At 44.8% G+C, this 22,108-nt stretch overlaps 1 protein-coding gene across 2 annotated transcripts in view; it reads right to left on the reverse strand.

The window, feature by feature from the left end:
• Window positions 1-12,928: 12,928 nt before the first annotated feature.
• BCL2 (BCL2 apoptosis regulator) overlaps window positions 12,929-22,108 on the reverse strand; it is a 181,069-nt gene continuing 171,889 nt past the window's right edge. For both annotated transcript variants that reach the window (XM_045458876.1, XM_045458875.1), the window contains one exon: window positions 12,929-15,985. In XM_045458876.1, coding sequence (XP_045314832.1) covers window positions 15,851-15,985 — 135 coding nt within the window. In that variant the 3' untranslated portion in view covers window positions 12,929-15,850. The remainder of the gene's footprint in view (window positions 15,986-22,108) is intronic.

The raw sequence follows: 22,108 nt of genomic DNA on the forward strand, positions 1-22,108 counted from the left end.
AAAAAGTGGCAATACCTTGATGGACCTCATTGATCCCTTAGGAAAGGTAGAATTGGAGTCCAACACGGAATGAGGTCTTAATGAAGGTTTTATGTTGTGAGAACCCAGACTCTGGCCCTCAGGAGTGCTTCTAAGTTGAAAACTCCACTGCCTTTGATTTATTTTGAGTGTGTGTATTTAATACATTTTTCATCGACTCCCATCTTAAAAGCCTTCTGATTGATTGGCGGCAGGGAGCCAGCCCTCCTATCTAACTAGACTAAGTTCTCGCTTTCTGTCCAAAAACCCAAGACATTCAGGAAGGCCGAATGGATCACAGAAGACGTTGCCCTGTTCTTTCTCGTCAGATGCCGTGCTTGTCTCGTGACTTGTATCCGAAAGGGCTCAGCCCATCCGCTCCTCTCTCCTTTGGATTCTAAGTGGTCTTCCTGATCACAGAGCGGGTGTGCGGTTGACTGGGCCCTACAGCTTTCCCTTCCTCACCAAGCTGCAAGTGTCTGAGAGCAAACCCGTAGCAGAGGAGTGGCTCTCCCCAGTAGCAGCAGGCTAGCTGTAAACCCAAGGCCCCCTCAGGCCAAGAGCATCAGCCTCTGTCAATTTTCCTTATAGCTGCCCTGTCTGATACATAGCCACTTACCACATGTGACTATTTCAACTTAAATTAAATAGAATTAGCGTACGGAACATTTCCCTCATCATGGAAAGTTCTGTTGAACTGTGCTGTCTCAGAGATTACCCAGCCGAGGCGTTCATTTTTGTTGAATTTTAAGAAAATAAGACCCATGAAGGTCAATGGTTTTTCCAAGGATCTCCAGGGATTTATGAAAACATATTTCTTCACTGTTTGGGAATCCTGTGCGATGTCCTTTATTTTAAACTGTACGTTTGAAAGAACTTTTCTGTACTAAATGTATATTTGAGTTTTGCAAGTGAAATAATCTAATAGAACAATGGTCTTGAAGTAAGTATAAGAACAATGATTCTTGGAGCACCTGGGGGGCTCAGTCGGTTGAGCGTCTGACTCTTGATTTTGGCTCAGGTTACAGTCCCAGGGTTGTGGAATGGAGCCCTGCATTGGGCTTTGCTGAGCATGGATCCTGCTTACTTCTCTCTCTCTCTCTCTCTCTCTCTTTCTCTCTCTCTTTCTCCCCACCCTCTGCCCTTCTCCCCCATTCGCATGCACACTCTCTCTGAAAGAAAAAAGAAAAAAGAAAAAAGAAGAACACTGATTCTTTTGGGAGATGCTTGGCATTGTATAGTCAACTATGTTTAAATTATTTTCCTATTTTTAGTGACCTGTGAATTTCAGAAAAAAAAAAGGAAGACTGGAATAATTTTTGGAGAAACATTGCTCATTTATTCCTCGTCCTAGATTGTGCTAGTAATACTGTTATGTTCCTAAAGGCCCTTGAGAAACTGGAATCAGTTACACGAGAAAGCCAACAGGTTAGCTGTGCCTTGGAGACACAGGACCTACCACCTATCATTATAACACCCAGTCAGTCAATATCATTGGTCATACTCAGGCTGGGAGAACAGTCGTACAGGCTTACCGTACATGTGTCCACGTAGACAATTAGCCACTGAGAGCCAACACAGATAGTAAATGTCTCCCTCACTCAACCGTGTCCAAGATTTATGTAAGATCTCACTGGGGGCCAGAATTCGTGGTGGGTGGGAGGGCTTGGGCCTTGCTCAGTTGCAGAAAACAAATACAGAGGGCCATAGAGCATTAAAAATGGGGAGGGGAATTCAGGACTCAGGGACCCTTCTTCTGAAAAAGTTCATCCGAAAGAGAGGACCAGAAACTTCCTGTGAGAGCCACCTTTCCTATGAGGCTTCCCTGCATACAATTTGCCCAAGTGGAGATCAAAGGGAATTCTGCGTAATAGTTTCAAGTTATTAATTAAGTGAAATGGATCTGCAATTATTCTAACGGTTAAATGAACCATGGTATAGAGAGAAGATAAAAGAAAGAATCTGGGCTCACCATGGTCTTGATTAATTTCCTCTTTATAATGAATACCTCTCCTTTCGTTCTTCCAAGTCCTTGTCCATCCACGTGCAATAAAGAAATACAAAAGAAAGCAGCAGAGCATCCCCTCTTGGCACAGTGGCAGGAAGACCACATGAGAAATGGAGTATCCATCAAAGACTCCAGGTCTGGCAAATAAGGGCCAGAGCCCAGAAGGTCGGAGAATTAGCATGCCCAATAGTGGTATTCTGGTCTCTTTTGTAATTTTGCCCTGTTTGGCTGAGCCAGGGCTTCCTGAGTTTTCTTATAGCCAAGAGGGAGGGTTAAGGTGGAGCAGGTCAGACCTTTGTGGCCGTACCAAGAGTATTTTCCTCCTCCCATTTGGATTCAACCGGGAGATGTGCTGTGACAGTTCCCAGAGTCCTCTGGTCCACAGCACCCTGACTATCCAGGGGCGGGTGTGTTTGCATTCCTTGGAAATAATTATCGGTTAAGCCAGACATTCTTCCTAACCCTTGACCTATTATAAAGAGGAAATGAACAGAGGAACTGTATGGAAGGCATTATCCTTGTGTTATCCCTATGGGCTTTGACGACAGAGCGAGGGAAGAATTTTAAGGGGGTTAGAGTGGGAGTGAGGTGTGCATGGAAGGATGCACAGGAAGGAAGCAAGATGAACTAACACCAGAGGAAACTTCTGGACTGTGGCTGTGGAAGTCAAGGCTGAGCTTTAAAGAGGGGCACCTCTGGCCACCAGACCTTGTCCCCACAGATGGTGGTCTTCCTGAACACTGGAGCTTCTGGGCCAAGATGTGTGGATGGCCAGAAGCTGACTGTGCTGGCTGGTGGTGATGGGAACCAACATGCCTGGGGGTGTGCAGGGCTGAAGGTTATAGTTTGCACATGTGACAATGTCCTGAGTTTGGCCTCAAGGGCATTGTTGGTGAACTCAGAAAGGGAAGTCTGATGGGAGTTGGAAAACTCAAACCTCAGCTCCACTACTATGAGCTATGAGGCCTTGCTTGTGAAGATAAATTAACCTATCTGAACCTCAGCTTTTTTATCAATTGTGACAAGATGAATAATGGGCTCCACCCCAAAGATGTGCCAGTCTCTGGAACCTGTGACTTTGTCACCTTACACAGTACAGTGGACTTTGCAGATGTAGTTCAGTTAATGATCTTGAGATGGAGAGACTATCCTGGATGTCTGGGTAGGCTCAGGGCCACATAAGCTTCTATGAGAGAGACACAGGAGAATCAGAATGAAAGAGAGAGAGAGAGAGAGAGAGAGAGAGAGAGAGAGAGATGCTGACAGAAGCTGGGGTTGGAGTGATGTGAGGGAAGGGCCATGAGCCCAGGGATGCTGGTGCCTCTAAAAGCTGGAAAAGGCAAGGATACAGAGTCTCCCCAGAACCTCCAAAAGGAGCATGGCTCTTGAGGACACCTTGATTTTGCCCAGTGGGACCTAGAAAATTCAACAATAATGGTACCCACCCTGTAGGGCAGCTGGGATAGATTAAATAAGGCAGCGTAGCTAAAGCACTTCACAAGGTATCAGCCCAGTAACTACTGGGTAGCTTTTCCATGAGTTTTCAAAAACTGCATTATCACAGCCAGGAATGGATCCCGAGTGTGACTTAAGGCCATCTACTACACTGACCTAAAGATGAGTTGGGGCAGTTGGATGTGGGTACATCTCTCCCAAAGAAACTATGGCAGAGCACTTAAGCATTGCTGAACCCAAGATGATACTTCCAAGTCCTTTATCTCAGAAAGATCTGGGGCCCAAGGGTAAGGTGTCGCACAGACACTGAACTGAACTCCCGCATGCCAGCCCGGCACAGCCATGTCCTCTGTGGTGTTGGCAGGACTGCGAGTGTAGTTGAGGCACTCTTGGATAATGTGGCATTGGGGACTGGAAAATGTCACCAATCTGTGTGGCTGTGAAGTGGGTGAAGGCATTAGAAGATGTCATTAACAAATGGCTGGGCAGCTGCCAGGGTGGTGTATAACTCTGGTGACCTCATCTGATAATTTCCTGATCACGTGTGTTGATCCCCTCATCGATTCCTGCATCCTCACTGGCTTCACTTTTCATCAAGAGACTGAATACACAAATGGACAATGGCCAGACCATATACAAACATCAAACTTTGACCCATAATCTATAGCAACCAGGCCAGGAAACCAACCCATTATGTACAGGTCAGGAAGTTGGCCCGTTCTCTACAAATCACACTGTAGGAAGTCAGACTTCTGTCTCTAGTAACAATCCAGGAGGCCAAACAATGACCCCTGAAACAATTGGCCCCAGATGGCCAGGACCTGATTAATAATTGTCAGCTTCCCTGATCTTTGTCCCCACCTCCAACTTAGGACCAGCCAGAGAAAGTCAAATATGGTCCCCAACTAATCACATAGGATTAGTTGGCCCTCCTATGGCTTCCCCATGCCAACCGCCTCCAATCGGGGCTTACCCAAAGCCTTACATTTTTCCACTGTAAAGCCTTCCTTCCTTCTGCCTGCCCTTGGGTGACTTCCTTGCTATAGATAACAGGCTCTGAATAAATAGCCTTTGCCTGTTCTCATTTGGTTGGTCTTTACTTCCACACATCATACAACTGGCAAGTATGGATTTTGGGGTGAGAACATGCTCCGTGCTCCTGGACAAGAGCAAACTGGTCACATGTGATTGGTTCAGAGTGACAACAACTGTGGCCTCATGAGGCCCAGGACCCTTCTTGGTTTCTGTCTTTGTGGAGCATACGTGGCTTCCCCAGAGGTAGGAGATGAGTGTGATGAAATAGTGACTAAGTTCTGTTTGAACTTGAATTAGTGATGGTACCATTGGGCGGAACACGAAGGAAGTAATTAGTGAAGGCAAATGGGAAAAGTCTAAAATTAGAATTTTGTTTTTAAGTAACACTTGGGAGAGAACAGTTTAGGAATGAAGACAACGTATTCCCCTAGTCCCTTGCACACAGATCTCATTTTAAGGAAACAATGAGAAGGTAAGTTTTAAGTGGTGTCATAGGGAATGTTAGAAGCTAATGTTACTAATCTAAAAGCTATCAGGGCAAGGAAATATCCAGGTGGTTATGGGATAGAGATATTGCAGGAACTCTCTCTAGACATCTCAAATTGTTGGTCTTTGAAAATAAGGTCCATGTGCAATGTTCTCTTCAGTGTCATTGTCAGGATCGTTACTAAGTTTATAGCTAGGCATTATCAAGATAGATTCTCATGATGTGTACCTGGCTCCAAGGACCACAGTTGATTATTATCCTGGGGGTAATTTATCATCCTCTCTCTTTCTCTTTCTGTGTGTGTGTGTGTGTGTGTGTGTGTGTCTGTGTGTAAAGAAAAAGGAAAAGTCAGGGTTTGGTAATGATTAAGAAAATTGTTGACATTGTGGTTAATTACAAGAATTTGCTTCTTGACTCAGGTTCTTTTTAAAAATTTTTTTCATGTTTATTTATTTTGAGAGAGAGAGAGAGAGAACGCACAGGGGAGGGGCAGAGAAAGAGACACAGAATCCCAAGCAGGCTTCAGGCTCTGTGCTCAGCATGGGACTCAGCATGGGGCTCAAACTCACTGACCATGAGATCATGACCTGAGCCAAAGTCGGATGCCCAACTGACTGAGCCACTCAGGCGCCCTGATTCGGTTTCTTAATGTAAATGGTTATTCTGTCTTGTAGATATTGTGGTTTATTGTTTTCTGTGGCGGCACAGCTTTTAATGGCTTGGAAAAATAAATAGTTATTTTCCATTTCACATGCCATCACTACCCCTGCACACCTCCGCTATTTTGATCTCCTTCCTGCCACTGTCCCAGGAGGCTGGCAGGATGCAGTGGACCAAACGGTACATCCTGTTGAATGGAGGAGAGACCTAAGACTCAAAGAGGCAGAATACTTTACCCAAGCTTACGCTTTTAGTAAGCCAGAATTTGGGCGTAGATCTTCTGACACCAAGTATTTGATGCCTGCCAATAGGGCTCGCGATACTTCCATTGAACACAGTGCAATCTAGTTTCCCTTTCACTGACAGCAAATGTTTCAAAAGCAAAAACGCTTCTAGTTAAGCCTAGAAAGAAAGAGGGGAGTTGAAGAGAAAGATGCTTTCCAGCCTTAGCAACTTAATTAGCAGCAACTGGGGGGAGGCCTTGGGGGCAGGCGGAGGAAGGCATTCCGTAGACAGTGTCGTGTGTGAGCTGTAAAAAGCTGTACATAAGTCCAGAGACGCGCGGTCCAGCATGGTATCCTCCAGTCACATGTGGCTCTTGGCACCTGAAATGTGGCTGGTTCAAATGGAGAGGTGCTCCAACTGTCCGTTCCATGCCCATTTCAAAGACTTCGCTTAAAAAAGAACGGAAGTGACCTCAATAGTTTTTGTATGGATTACATGTTGACACGATTATTGGATTAAGTTGAATATATTATTAAAATTCATTTCATGTGTTATTTTAATTTTTAATGTGTGACTACTAGAAAATGAAAAATCACATCTGTGGCTCACATTGTATTCCTATTGGACAGCGCTTGTCCAGAAGTTTCCCCTTTGGGTAAGACAATCACTTGGTAGGTGAGGGTAAGTGGGGTAAGGAGTACAGCTGTGAGTAAAATAGGAGAGTCTCTTGCAGCAAAGGGCCAGAGGACAGCTGGTTCATCGTGCCCTTGGGAACAGGGCCCTTCTTATGCAAGACATTAAAGAAGTGGCAAGAGTTCCATGTGACAATTTCAAAGGAAACATTTTCATTTCGGCAACCTAGTTTTTCTCCTAAACTCCACCCAAGGCAAAATGGATTATTGCTTCCTGGAAATGGAACCAGGGGACTTGAAAGTGTTTCATATTGAAAACAGAAAAGCCCAAGAAGAAGAAAAATAATTACATTTCTAAAAGCTTTTAGAACAAATGCTGGCTTGTGAGAAATAATTTTCCTATAAATATTTTAGTCCTCCTTTTCTTTCTTTCGTTCCCCAGCTGAGGATTTCCACATGGATATAGGAGGTGATGTTCCCCTTGGGAGAGAAGATCAAAGCCAGTCTGGGTCTACTTTCTATGGAGTTTGACGTAGTCTTTGCAGCTAGCTTCTGCTCCTGCCTGCCTGCCTGAGATGAAATGGGCCCCAAACTTTGGAAAAACAGAGAAAGAATGCAGAGAAAAGTCCATAGCTACATAAGCATCGAAGCCAGCTGTTTCAGAGAAAGATCCAAGGCTTGGATCTCCTAGAAAGAAAGACACGCTTATTGTCTCTCTATGGGAACCTGCCCCTAAACAGCCCATTTTGAAAGACAACATTTAGTGATGTAAATAGCAAGTGACTCCTGACTGATGCTAAAGATGTGTCCAGAAAACAATGAGTCCATGAAATGGGACTTGATAGATATTTTTAAAAAGAAAAAGAACAAAAACAAATAGGCAAGACACTGGAATGAGAGTTCCTGAGGCTGAAGACTGGGTCTTAATCATTCCTAAAGTCCCGAGCCCAGTCCTGCACCTGTGCTTGGAGAGGAGTTTCCACAAGTGTTTGTTGGATGACTGGATCCATTCATCAACCCATCCAAAGAGCACTGAGTGGGAATGATGTGTCCAAGGTGCTTAACGTGGGAAACTGGGAAATGATAATACCACTGACAGAAAAGAGGAAGCTAGGGAAAGACCTAACCTTGGGAACAGATTATAAATTAGATTTGGTTGACGTGCCAGTGGATAACAGGTAGCTGAAAAGAGAGACTCAAGGTTACCTTTGATGACCAGCAGCATTGAGTTAGCTTCTAGCTAGGAACCATGATCATATTTGGTGTAATCCTATGAAAGAGCTATTGATACATGGGGTGTGTCCATCCAGGAAAATATAAATATATAAATATATATTTATATAAATATATAAATATATAAAATATATATACATATATACACACACACATATATGTGTGTGTGTATGTGTGTGTGTGTATATATATATGTATATATATGTATATATGTATATATATGTATATGTGTATGTATATATATACAAATATATATATTTGCTGATCTGCAAATATGGGGTCTGATCTACAGCATGGGTAGACTTGTTCTGTGTTACTGCTGGGAGACAATTCACCATAGGTTTCTCATGTTTCTGCTCATGTTGCAAGCAAGGCCCTGACTGCTCTTTGTTCCAGACTTTCCAAGGCTGTTTGTATAGCAAAGACAGACATGGTGCCTTCTTCCAGAACAAAGGGCAGACATGCTTACTGCTCATTAGAAATGATTCGAGTTGCCTAAATTCCTAAACTCAGAGTTCCTCTCTTGTATCACAACCCACTGTGTGTGCAGATGTCTTCTGGTCCTTTTCACATACTCTCATGGGAATTGGTGCTTAGGGACCAGGCTCAAAAATGTTCATACTCTGGCTCCTGCAAGTGCTCTGAGTAATCATCTGTCCTTTGTCTCTGACCCAGGGATCTCATGTTTTCGACCAGCATCCATTAAATGGGGGCAAACGGACTTGTTAGCTTTCAAGTAGGGAAAAAAATCTCAGGCTCTTCAGAGCTTTGACCCTCCCTCTCAGAGATTCTTACTCTGGGTCCATGGAGGAACTATAGGAGACCCTGAAAGGAGGCTGTAATTAAAGTCAACACAGAGAGTTCTTCTCTAGGGAGTAAGAAAAGAGAGAAGAAAAGAACAGGGCCTGATTGCTCTGGGGCTTGCCTTTCATTAACGATGTGGGCTCAGATATTTCAGCAGCATAAATTAAGAACGGTACAGGAGCAGACAACCAAGACTACACAGACAGAGAATGAAGTAGAAGGTGGGCAATGAGGCTGCAGGGTTTTCTTTAATGCAAAACAAACAAACAAACAATAATTTTTGCATAAATATGCAACGAAAAGAAAATATTTAAAATTGATTTGCCTCTCATATTTTGCTATAACAAAAGGAAGCCAGTGCATTTAAATGAGTTTTTGTGACCTTAAGGCTTTATTGTTATTATTTTTTGTTCCTGGAATGAGCAATTATTGCAATTATTATTACCCATTTACCTACTTGCTTGGTGCTGACAGAAAGATTTATTTCAGCACAAAAGCCCTGCTGGGTCCTGGAGGGAGTATATCTTCTGCTCTTCCCCACCCCCCACCCCCCCCTTTCTCTTCCGCTATGGAGCTCTCAACAGAGCCCAGAGGATGTGCTGAGAGGCGCTGGTGTGCCACTAAAAGAAGTTTGAAAGACAAATTCCACCCTGACACATGTTTGACATTTAATTTTTCCAATTTAAATGTAAACAGTTGCGGAGGATTTAATTTCCAATGCGTTCTTAATAGTATGGGAAAGAAAATTGTCCCCAAACTGTCGATGGCAGAACATTTTTGTATGATGTAATTTATAGCCCCTTGCATGAAGTAATTATGATTCCTGATAAAATGCTTGAGCAATTTCCAGATAGACTTTAATGGGATGAAGAAGTCTTGAGAAGTTAGGCTTCCTCACTCAGCTATCTTAAAATGCGCCAATCAGAATTTGGCCATTCTTTGGCGATGGCACCATTTCTTTCTTGTTTACAGGTCTCTTCCAAGAGAGAACCCCTGATTTAAAGCCAGTTTGAAATAGAATTTTGACACATGTTTTTAACAAGCCTGTCCGAAAAGTTAACAATTGACATTTAAAAAGGGAAGCGCTTGGGTGGCTCAGTCGGTTAAGCATCCCTTCAGCTCAGGTCATGATCTCACAGTTCATGAGTTCGAGCCCCGCATCGGGCTCTGTGTTGACAGCTTAGAGTCTGGAGCCTGCTTTGGATTCTGTGTCTCCCTCTCTCTCTCTGCCCCTCCCCTGCTCACACTCTGTCTCTCTCTCTCTCTCAAAAAAAAAAATAAATATTAAAAAAAATTTTAAATAGATTTGTTACTTATAGACTTGGAATCTAAATACCATAATGATTTGATACCATAATGATTTGTAGCATCATCTACATGAAAAAAAAAAAAAGACAAGTTATTTTTTTGACACGTGGAAATTTTACATTGTTCCTCTTCTCTCCAAAATTCATCTTTCTACCCTCCGTTTTATCCTGATGCGATACTTCGTAAAACCGAAAGTTTAAAATTAATTAAATTTCTACCACCAAAGTAAGTCTATGAATTGTTGTGACATAAGGCTTTACATTTTTGTTCCTGGCTCGAGTAATTATTACAATTGTTATTATTATTATTACCCAATTGTTAAAGATGTACAAATAGGTAATAAATTTTTATAATTATTAAATATAAAAAATGAATTTTATGGGCAACGCACCTCTTACCGAGATGAATGGGGCTGGATTGTTCTCTTCCACTCTCCCCCTGCCAAGAAGGACATGTATTCAGAAACAGAAATTACCTATTACTAGAAAGAGCTAGACTCACCATCAAGTCTATTCTTGCTTTTTGTTTTTATGGACGTCAGCTCTGGGCAGTGTTGTTCACCTAACAACACCATTTGTGTGGTGTCTAAGCGGGGTGTTTCTCGATCAGATGGAGGCCCCCAAAAGTGGGGTGACGATGGTTGGGTAGAAGCCGGTGGCATGGGAGGTGAAAGAATTCACCTGAGGCAGAACCGAGGAGACAGAAGTTTCTTGAATACGCTGCAAGGGAGCAGCGGGCAGGACCGCAGAGGAGAGGCTGTCTGCAAGGATGCAGCGGGTGGGGCTGCTTTTGAAGGGGGAAGATGAGGAGGTATGTCCACCTATGGACTCTTCCCTTTTTTTGGTTAACCGTGTCCCGTTGTAAGTAGCGCCTCGGTCAGTTAGGGTCGATGCATATTTTGAGGTGAGTCACCTGATGGGGGCTGTCTGTATTCAGCCAGGTGGGTGCTGTGGGTCCTTCTGCCTTTCATTGCTCAAGCCCGTCTGCCTAAAATAGGCCTCTACAATTTGTATACTGAACAACTTTGTCATCAGTAGGATACTGGCCTTATTTTTCTGGGGTTGTCCTTGTGAATTGGTACAAAACCATCCCTACTCCACTTGGTTTTCTCCAGTGGGATGCATATTTCACAGTTGTCCAAACTCTGTCCTGTGAGCACAGACATGGAACAGAGGGATTCTTCGGGTAAGGATAAGGGACTTGTATTATCACTTAACCCAATTCAGCTTCACACTCCACTCTCCCCCACCCCCGCACTGTATTGTGCATAATATTTAGAAATAGATGTCCCTACCAACCCGAAGTTCTCATGAAGAATCCTGGGGGTTAAAACTGTAAGTTAGTTGTTTAGCCATTAGACACATCCAGGCTTGAAATATCTACCATTAATGATAAATGTCTAAAAGAGAGCTGGACTTTGAGGGGTTGTGATGTCTCTAGAATCTACGCCCGCCACAGAACTTAAAACTGTTTCTCTTTTATTGCAGAACGTCCTTCATGGAGGCATCACCTTGACCCACTAAAGGTTACCACTTGTTTCCATCCCATCCCCCTACAGTCCTGGCCATTCTGAAAACCTCCTGAACCTGTCTTGGGAAGGTTTTGCTCCTCTGAAAATTCTTCCTCCCTCCCATCCTCGCAACAAATGTCCTTTGTCCTGTAATAATTAAAAAAAAAAATCCCTGAAAGATCCAAATTGAATAACAATACAGATCTGATTGGAACCTTCATAAGCCTGACAATGTAGAATTGTATTTCTTAAAAAGTGTGTAACCACATTTGTCTGAGCTGCAAAAGACACCACAGAATAAGATCAGAATAGAATTTCAACTGACTCCCTAATTTCCTTAGAATGGCTTATATTTCAAGCCCTTCCTGTTTTTTTTTCTGATAGAGTAGGTGTACATTACTAACTATAAGTGATAAGAAAGTATAAAAACAGCCACTGCCCTAAAAGTACAATTGAAATTAGCATTGAAGTTCACATTTATAAATTAGTCATTTTAGCATACGTTTCATTATAACATAAACTACTTACTTACATTTTATCCTGATTATTTTAACTCCTCTTGATTTACAATCACTTCCTAATTTCCCATATTGGGCCAGGACTAGGTCCTTAGATGACAAACAATAAACGTTTACTAATGAAATAAAAGTCACATCTAAATGGAAGGTCAGATCTGAATACGCAGGGAGAAGTCAGCTGAGGCGGAGAATGTTGGGGTGTTTTTTTGTTTTTTGCAAGGCGCTTCCTTAATTTGCAATGTGATTTTCCTTCCAATCTTAAACTTACAAGACTTTTCAGCCACCGCAACACCTGAGACGAACCGTGTGCTGTGCAGCACGTCAGTTGTCATTTGAGCCTTCAGAGTGCTCGTGCAGCGAGAGCTCAGGAGGACCCAGGTGGTTCCTGGGTGCTTTACACCTTGTGTGGGTTTTTTTAATGTTTTTATTTATTTTTGAGAGAGAGAGAGAGAGAGAGAGAGTGCGAGTGAAGGAAGGGCAGAGAGAGAGAGGGGTCACAGAATCTGAAGGCTTCAGGCTCTGAGCTGTCAACACAGAGCCCAATGTGGGGCTCAAACTTGCAAACCATGAGATCATGACCTAAGCTGAAGTCTGATGCTCGTGGAACTGAGCCACCCAGGTGCCCCCTGCCGTGTTTTTTTTATTTTAATTTTTAGAGAAAGAGAGAGCACAGTGGGGGAGAGGAGCAGAGGGGCAGAGGAAGGGAGAGAGAGAGATAATCTTCAGCAGGCTCCACGCTCCGCACAGAGTGCAAGGTAGGGCTCGATCCCCGACCCTGGGATCATGACCTGAGCCAAAATCAAGAGTCGGATGCTCAACAAACTAAGCCACACAGGCACCCCTGTCCTTGTGTGTTTTTTTTTAGAGCCCTGGACCCCAATTCGGAAAATGTATGTGCTCTCTTTAACCCTGACCTTGGCCAACATATAAACCAGTAATTCAGGTGTGTATCCCTTCTCAACACAAGATAGGTGGGAACGGTTCTCTGTTGTCTGATCGCGAAATAATGGAGGCATTGAAGGAAAGAAGAAAAAATGACAAGTTGAGGCTTTTATATACGTCCATTGCTTCCAACAATGTTTTTAAGAACAAGAAAAATGCAACAACTACTCTTAGAGCAAGTGAAGCCACGATACTATACGGTTTGGGGGGCAGGTGGCCAGGCACATTTACCATTAAAACCAGATACCAAAACCCCACAGCAAAAGAAAACCAGCCAGAAGTTAGCCCCCATGACCTTTTTTTTTTTTTTTATATATATATACATTTTTAGAATACTCTTCAAATCCTCTTTGAACAATAACAACAACAACAACAACAACAACAAAAGACAGTCTTTATATTAAAAATGTCCATGTTCTTCACTGTTAACTTCGAAAGCAGCTTGAAGGATTTCGCTACTTGGAGCATACTGCAAATTGACTCCACGAAAATGATCTTGGTAGGATAGCAGCACAGGATTTGATATTCCATACTCATCGCTTTTGACAATGTAAACCTTTCCGAAAATAGTATTTCGCTTAAAAATTAGACTCATTCAAAGGTCTGATCATCCGGTTCCCTGAGGCCTGCCAGGGAGGTCTGGCTTCATACCATGGGTTTCCTGCTTTCTCAGCGTGGTGCACAGGCGTCACTGCATTTCAGGAAGAATCTGAAGGACGGCCATGGGACGGGCCCTGTGGAAGGAGGGCAGGAGCGCTCTGGATGGATCTGTGTCAAAACAGACCACGTAGAGCAACCCTCTAAAGATCAAACCATCGTGGCCAGAATGTAGTCCCCTGGTCATTTCCCATCTGGATTTTCAGATGAATGAATCTCATGGGGTTAACCAAACATGGATGTCGTCCTAACTAATATGAGTTAGATTCTGATTTGCCCAGGGGCTAAGAAACCTTCAAGGAACAAGGTCAAAGGGACAAGAGATACGTCCTTCGCAATAAACAATTCTGTTGACGTGGAAACGCACATAACTTGGTTGAAGCAATCTCCCTCAGTGGCCAGCACGCTCCAGGGGGTTTTCACGTCGCTGAGACCCTGGAATTCTCTCTCCTTGTCAGAAATGCTTTTAAAGAATTGAGACAAAAACCCCAAATGGAAAGATGGTAATTTTTGCTAACAAATAGTGTAGAGGCCGTAACTAAATACAATTTTTAAAAAATGCTGAGATGCATGTATTTCTTTAAAGCAGCTTTCAAAACATCAACCACAGCATTAAACATTGAACATAGTACATTCTGAAGTTAATACAGATAAATGGTATATAATGCAATAATGCCACATTTACTCCATAAATGTCTCAAAGCCCATTCTAAACTGGAAAAAATATTTTCTAGTTTATTAGCTGGAGATTTCACTTCTTTACTACGTCTCTAGAGTTTTCACCACTGACTTTTTTTTTTTTTTCTTTTTTTCTTTTTTAATGCCCCAGGAGGTACAGATAAATTCCCACATGCCACACCTGGAACTTTTTTTTTTTCCCTCCCTCTGTCAGGTTTCCAAAAAAAACCCAAACTACAATGACAAGATAATGTTTTACATCGTAATCCCATAGACATAGGTCAGTTAATCCATGACACCTCGTTTCAACGCTTTCTTTAGGATTTACGACCTTCCTCAAAGTCATTTAAAGCCTTGCTTTCAACTGCGCAGCCAGCACGCATGCGCGCGCGGCGGCCACACCGCACACGCGCTACCCCTGTCTCCTTCCCCCGGTTTCCTTTTGGTGGCGGCATGGCTACCTCCCTCTGCCGGGAAAGGCGCAGTGCCTCTGTTTCCTCCCCTCCACGGTGATCAACGTCTTAAGAGCCTCGGCTTCCAGGTTCCACGCTCCACGAGGGAAAAGGGCCCGACTGGAGGGCCCAGGGCCACAGGCCCAGGCCGACTACTGTTCTTTCTTGACAGTGGGATTCTGAGCTCTGTCAGCTTCCAGACATTCAGAGACCACACTGCTCTGTTTAAAACCCTTGGAGCCGGCCAGCGAGTGCCCAGGCTCAGTTCCAGGACGGGGCCTCCGAGCTGGGGCAAGGCAGGGCTTCAGACTGTGGCCTCTTAGGGAAACGCAGGCACTTGTGGCGGCCTGATGCTTCTGGATAAGTCACCGAAACGTTCACTTCCTCGCATTCGGGAGGATTCGGTTTCATACACAGACAGAGCCAGTATTGTGGGGGGAGGGGCGGGGGGAGAGTGTATCCAAAGATGTATGAATATGCACATCAGGGCTTAAGGTACTGGATGCTATTGGATAAATTGCTAAAATGCTTCTCGGCACAATTGGTAGCTTAGAAAAATACTTTCCTATGGTTTAACGGCATTTTCCCCATCACTGTCCTTCGCTGTGGAAATCTTGGTGGGTACCAAGTCCATCTGAAGTTCCCCAGTGTTTTCTCCCCACTGGGTCTGTACCATGTGAACCATACGCAAAGTGTGTTGTTCTTCGGGCCAGGAAGAATGGACTTCGCCGAGCGCCTTCCCTCTCTTAATATCGCAGCCCCCAGGGCAAAGAAATGCAAGGAAAATGAACACCTTCTTCCTAACTTCCAACAGCCGGCTTCTGGAACAGTCAAGTCCTTTGTCAGTTTGTTTGCTCTTCAGATGGTGAGTCAGTCCAGCCAACAACATGGAAAACAAATCCGTGTTTATAGGCACAGGAGAGCCAGGTGGTACTGCCCAGGTGGGGCTTGGCAATTGGCGGGAGGGTTTCCAAAGACAGGAGGTTCAATGGGACTGTCTTAAATAAATAAATCTTTTTTTTTTTTTCTTGAGAATGTAAAAAATAAATGGTATTTCCCTTTGGCAGTAAATAGCTGATTCGACGCTGAGCCCGAAAGCTGTTTTTGTTTTGTTTCAGGTTTTGTTTTTAAGAGACCACGGCTTCGTTTCATGGTACATCACTGGCGATGCATATACTTCTGCTTTAGTGAACCTTTTGCATATTTGTTTGTGGCAGGCCTTCTGACTTCACTTGTGGCCCAGATAGGCACCCAGGGTGATGCAAGCCCCCACCAGGGCCAGACTGAGCAGGGCCTTCAGGGACAGCCAGGAGAAATCAAACAGAGGCTGCATGCTGGGGCCGTACAATTCCACAAAGGCATCCTGCGGGGAAGAGAAGGGGAGACAAAAGAAACAGAATTAGAGAGAGAGAGAGCGCACAGGATGCCAGCCTACAGGGAGAGTGGCATCCAGCCAGAGGACCGGGGCACCTTCAGAAGGGCGTAGGGAAAAGTAAAACGCTCTTTCGGGGCGGTGATTCAGACCCACTCTTTTTACTTCCATTCGAGACGCTGTCGTTGAGATCCTGTTGACGGGCCAGGTACCACAGAGACATAGCAGTGAGTGATGTAGACTGAAGGTTCCTACTTCACCAAGCTTTTATCTAGTCGCGGGCCACAGACAGTAAACAAAATAAATGCATCCTAGAGTGTACTCGAGATTCCTAAGTGCTAAGGAGAAAAATAAAACGGCAAAGGCTGTTAGCAAATATCGGAGGCTTTGCAATTTTAGCTAGCATGGCCAATCCTAAAAATAATGAGAAACGCTGAGTATGAGTCTGTTCCTTTCTTGCTGTATGCTAGGCACTTGTAATAAATGTCTCAAATGCATCATTTGATTTATCCTTCATACCAGTATTAGGGAGTCATTTTACTTCTGTTCTGAAGAGGGGGAAAAAACTGGGGGAGGGGGGAGGAAACACAGAGGCTAAGGGATTTGTCTAATCAATGGCAGCGACTGGATTCGAACCCAGAGGCGCACTGGTGCCCTTCGGTCTGCTGATGTCCTCTTACGGCTCACAGCAGCTCTGTCCGGATGCTGGTACGGTGGACACCCACAGGGTGGCCTCCCTTGGTGGCATGCCTAGGCTCCAAAGTAACAGAGTTCTCCCTGGGTAAAAAAGTTGTCACGGGGTTTCTTCCCGGAGAGGCCGGGCTGGATGACCACCACCCTGCATTTAACTCGAGTTGTGCACGTTGCAAAGCACGTGGTCACTTCTGGTCAGTTCGTCACGCGTCACTGCAGACCCAGGTCCCTGAGAAAAGAGGACGACTCCTATCTTCCCTTCCTATTGCTGCATCTAAGTCGGGTCTGCAGTACGTCATAACGACATTCTCTGGATTGTTTCACACCGGATCAACCACTCGATGCTCATTTCTCAGATTTGTCGGGGGACATTTGTTGGACCCAATGAGTATCCGGGCAACTCTCTTAATATATCTGAATATATAAAACGGTACGAGAAACTCTTTTTGCTTGGTGTGATTTATTCAGACATGAAGAGAACAAGACATAGCTCCACATGACTCCCAATGGCGTGGCATCACAGCACACGATTTCATCACGTGAGATGGTAACATGCCAACGCTTCTGGCTTTGCCGGGTGGAGGTGCCTGTGACAATGTTCAGTGTTTCTATCTGTGAAGGGCAAGTACTGTACGGAGGAACCAGGTACGAGCTTTGTCTCTCCAGTGCCGTTCGTGGTTTTGATACATGTAGGTGTCCGTGAGTATTTGTTCAACTAGCACTTAAAGTTTTCCGAATTCAATCACCGGCTCGAGTTCGGTCTCTGGCCCAATGCTTCACCAGATGCTTACCCTGCCCACTTGAAATTACTCCCTGTGTTCATAACAACCTTTGGGAATCTTAGGAGTAGTCCTGAAGGTGAGAGTTTAAGGCGTCATTGGGGAGAACTTCCCATGTTATTAAATACAGATTTCCATGGTTATTCTTCACGACTGTATAGTATTCCTTTGCATATAGGCTGTACTTGATTTAACCGGTTATCTATTTGCAACTTTTGCGGTCGTAAACGATATTATGATACATTTTTGTACATAAATTCCTGTCTACTTGTTCGGTTGCTTTTGGGGGACAGATTCCTAGAAGTGAACCCAGTTGATCCGTCATCAAAATCGCCCCCCACGGGCACAAAGGATTTGTGATGAGGCACTCCCACTCCCTCCCTGGTTGCCCTGTGATCGGCAACACCATTCACGGAAGTCAGAGAAGGGTTTAGGGCAGTGGTTCTCAAGTGGGTAATCTTGCTCCCCAGGGGACATTAGGCAATGTCTGGAGACATTTTTGGTAGGGGTGCTCCTGGCACCTAGTGGGGAGAAGCGAGGGACGCTGTTCGCCATCTTATAACGCACAGGACAGTCCCCACCATAAAGAATCATCCGCCCATTCTTCACGTGGGCGAAGGGTTAGGAGAAACTCTGATCACGGACCACAGAAAACCTAATGGTCCATTTAGCGTGTCAACAGCTTGGGTCAGATTAACACAAGATGAGTTAGTTAGACTTAGACAAGTGGCTGGTCCCCAGCAAGTGGGTGCACTTTCAGATGCACTAGATTAACTGCTACCAGGAGAGGGCGCAAGGGTTTTCTTCTTTTCTGCTCTATTGTTGGCATTTTCTAAATTGGAGCCTTAGAAAAGCAAGGCAAGACACATAAATGAAATACGTGTTTAGTGTTCTTAGCACAAAGCTGAAGTAACGATCACGGATGCTTGTTAAGGAACATACCTTCCCTGTATATAATCAGGGATAAATGGGGCAGGAAGGGGTCAGGACAGATTTATGAGCAGGAGAAACTCTGCTTCTTGTAAAGTGCATCCCAGGATCCCACAGACACAGCTGCAAACACCTAACAGCCCACCCTTCCATGCCGCTCTCGCTGAGGGATGGGCAGCTGGAACCTCCCAGATGACGCCTGGCAGACTTCAGGGCCCGGCCCTGGGCTTGTACAATGTGGCTTGACATCGAGAGGGTCCATGGTTGGGTCCAGCCTTCCTCTAGTTACCAGTGGGGTTTTCCTTGGCAGAATATGAAACGGACTAAGTCCCTTGCTCTCTGACCTTTCTGGCGGCAGAGCCATCCTGAGAATGTGGGGGAAGCGGAGACAAACTGGGGTTGGCACCTTCTCCCTGTTTGCCTGGTACACGCTACTGACACCAGGGAGCAGAAGAAATGTCCCTCCAAATATCCCTACCTCTCTGGGGCTGAACAATTCCCTCTCCCGACCACCATCCCCTCGTGTAAATAACCGTGCTTCTAATGGACCTAATGGGCCATTTCTGATGTGCATTATAAAGAAATGCATAATTTCTAGAGTGGGATGAGCCACAGTAGCATCTCTTGACCCAAAGAATAAACACTGAGTCGCTGACTCAGCCCCAGGTGAGTGGGAATGGCTCTCAACTTGGGGGAGAAGGTCTGGGTGAAATCCCGGTTTTGACATTTTATTGCTTATGACCTTGAACAAATTATCCAGCCCCGGGCCTCATTTATTTCACCCATAAAATTGGTTGTTGTGAAGATTAACACAGGCGACTCAAAGCCACTTGCAAACGTGGCCTCGAATGTGAACTTGTGGCCGTATTAACTTGTTTGCTAGTCTGCCCTCTTGCAAACCTGCCCTGCCCTTCAGAGGGTCTACTGAGCCCGCCATTTCACAGGAGCAATCTACTAGCTCCCTCCAAGGAGTCAGCTTTTGGTTCCAGAGATGCTTGGTCATCTCTATAGAAGTAAGGAGTTAAAATGTACAAATAGGCACATGACGTGTTCCGGTCAAAGATGGGAGGTGATAATACGCTGGCCCTCTATACTTCCTCAGAAATTATTAGGTCAGGGTGTGAGGCTGGGGGGGCATCATGTGACCCCCCCACCCCCCCCCCCACCCCACGACTGGATCCGGCCCCCAAGGTTTGCCCATCTCCGATTGCAAAGTGCAAAGCAGACCCATGCTTTCAGGACTGAAGGTCCTACAAGCTACTTTTATAGAAAGTCTTCTTGCTTTTTCAAACATCCTGATTAGGGTGATTTCCGAAGTCTGTTTGAACAGTCTGTCATTATTTGTTTAAGGTTGAAAGCTGTTTTAAATAAACACATGCTCATTTTATGTATTAAAAGCAACAAAGAGGGAAAAAGAAAACCTGAGGCATCGTCACGTGATGTGGACAAAGTCTCCGTCTGTACACTTAGGGGTCACCGCAACAACTGTTGCTCAGGTCTGGACTGGGGCGGGGGGCACCACCAGATTTCAGAGACGTGTGTGGCAGGTTCCGAGGTGAGTAGCCTTTCTCCTTCAGTTGACCCTCCCCTCAGAGAGGACACGAGCAGGGTCCCAGCTCTGGGTGCTCTTTTGTAGACCGGTTCTCCACCAGCTTCAAATTCAGAGGCCACAGATGGTCTGAGTCTGAGCTCCACCCAGAGCTGGCCCACCAGGGCGGAAGGCCAGACTTCCGACCCCAGACCCTTGCTGCACAGTTGGAAGTAAGCCAGGAAGGTGTGGGCAGGAGCAGATCATACTCAAGACTCCAAGCAAGGGGACCGCAAAAGTGTCCTCAGCCCTCCTGCATTTTGACTGGTCATGGGGTCATGGGACCTCACCCACCTGATTCTTTATCTCTCTCCATCTCTCTTGTCTCTCCATCTCTCTCACACCCACCCTTCCCTTGAGGCAACTCTCCAAATTTTCCTTTTCCCTCCAGTACCCTTCAAGAAGTTTCATTTAAATCTGACTCCAAATAAAATGATATTAAGATACAAAGGAGTCAGATTGGCAAAAACCGATAAAAACACAGTTCTACTGAAGAGGGTGGGGTGGGGGCTGGGGGTGGGAGCCCCGGATAGTCTTACACAATTGATGGACCCCCAGGTAAAGATAATTGTATTTGTAGTTGGCAATGCATATCAGAAGTTTTAAAAATATTATCCTTTTGTTATGAATCCCACCCCTAGCTATTCATCTTAAAAAAATAATAAAATGCACAGGTTGGTTATGACAGGTAAAACGTAAAAAGAACTGAAATGTCTGAAAATATGATTGGTTAGGTAAACTTATGGCACATCCATACAATGGAATAATGTTCAGCCATTAAAAATTGAACTCTGTATTTACTGGCAAGTGAAACAAGTAACAGCTAAACCAACGTCTGCAAGTTCGGGCCTGACTCGTGGTGGTTTGCAGATCTCCTTAAACACTGGAAAATTTTTTTTTTAAGATTTTATTTTTAAGTAATCTCCACATGCAACGTGGGGCTCGAACTCATGACCCCGAGATCAAAAGTCACATGCTCTGCCGACTGAGCCAGCCAGGTGCCTCAGGGAAAATTTAATATGGCCTGGTTGGATACGAACAAATTAGAAATTCAGCTACATCCCACAGTCTTTGAGCTGACTGTGGATATAGACATTCTATGGTCATGGGAGATCCTAAGGGGGAAAGTCGTCCTGCCCTCAACAAACTTCCAATCCAGCGAGGGATGGTGTCTCTATGTGCACATCTGAAGTCAATGAAACCAAAGCATGCTGCCATTTTGTATCCTGCACAGAGCAGATGGTCCTGTCAGCAGTAAGAGGAAAGTAAAAAGGAAATCAGATAGTGCCGACAGGAAATCGAACACTGCTATAGAATGTCTTTGATATTTTCTATTTTTCATGGCTTTATAATGTTGTCTCCAGGGGACACCCTTCTTCATGACAGCTTGCAAGTTAGGGAAGGAAAAGGAAAAGAAAGAGGTGAACCCTAGTAATGGCAAAACCTTGAGTTGAAAGGAACCTCCAAGGCAGTTCAGATCTGCACTGGTATAACAATGCCAAGTAAAGACATCAGCCCTTTTGTTTGTAGATGAGGCAAATGAAACCTAGACAGATACAGTAGATTACTTACCGTATGCCCTGGTAAGCAGATACGAGGCGGCGGAGGAGGGTAGAAGCTGGGTTTATTATCTCCTGCGCTTAACGGGTCAGAACATTGGCCAGCAGTGGGTTCATCTGCCTCCCGGAGCGCCTCTTCCCTGCCTCCTTCAACATGCTTCCTCCCATCCCCGACCTTCCTCTGTGTCCAACCCTGACTCCATTCCACAGCAGCCTCACCCCTTCCAAGTGTTCCTGAAGTAAGTTACCCAACAATGCAGACCACTGCTGCTCTAAATTCACGGTCTTCAGACTCGGTGAGTTTTTTTTTTTTTTCTTTTTAATTTTTAAAAATATTTATTTACTTTTGAGAGAGAGACAGAATGTGATATGGGGAGGGGCAGAGAGAGAGGGAGATACAGAATCCGAAGCAAGCTCCAGGCTCTGAGCTATCAGCACAGAGCCTGATGCAGGGCTCAAACTCACAAACCATGAGATCAAGAACTGAGCTGAAGTCGGCCTCTTAACCGACTGAGCCACTCAGGTGCTCCCAGACTCAGTGAGTTCCTGAAACCACTCAGCCCTC

This window comes from Leopardus geoffroyi, chromosome D3, assembly GCF_018350155.1.
Source record: "Leopardus geoffroyi isolate Oge1 chromosome D3, O.geoffroyi_Oge1_pat1.0, whole genome shotgun sequence".
NCBI classification, from domain to species: domain Eukaryota; kingdom Metazoa; phylum Chordata; class Mammalia; order Carnivora; family Felidae; genus Leopardus; species Leopardus geoffroyi.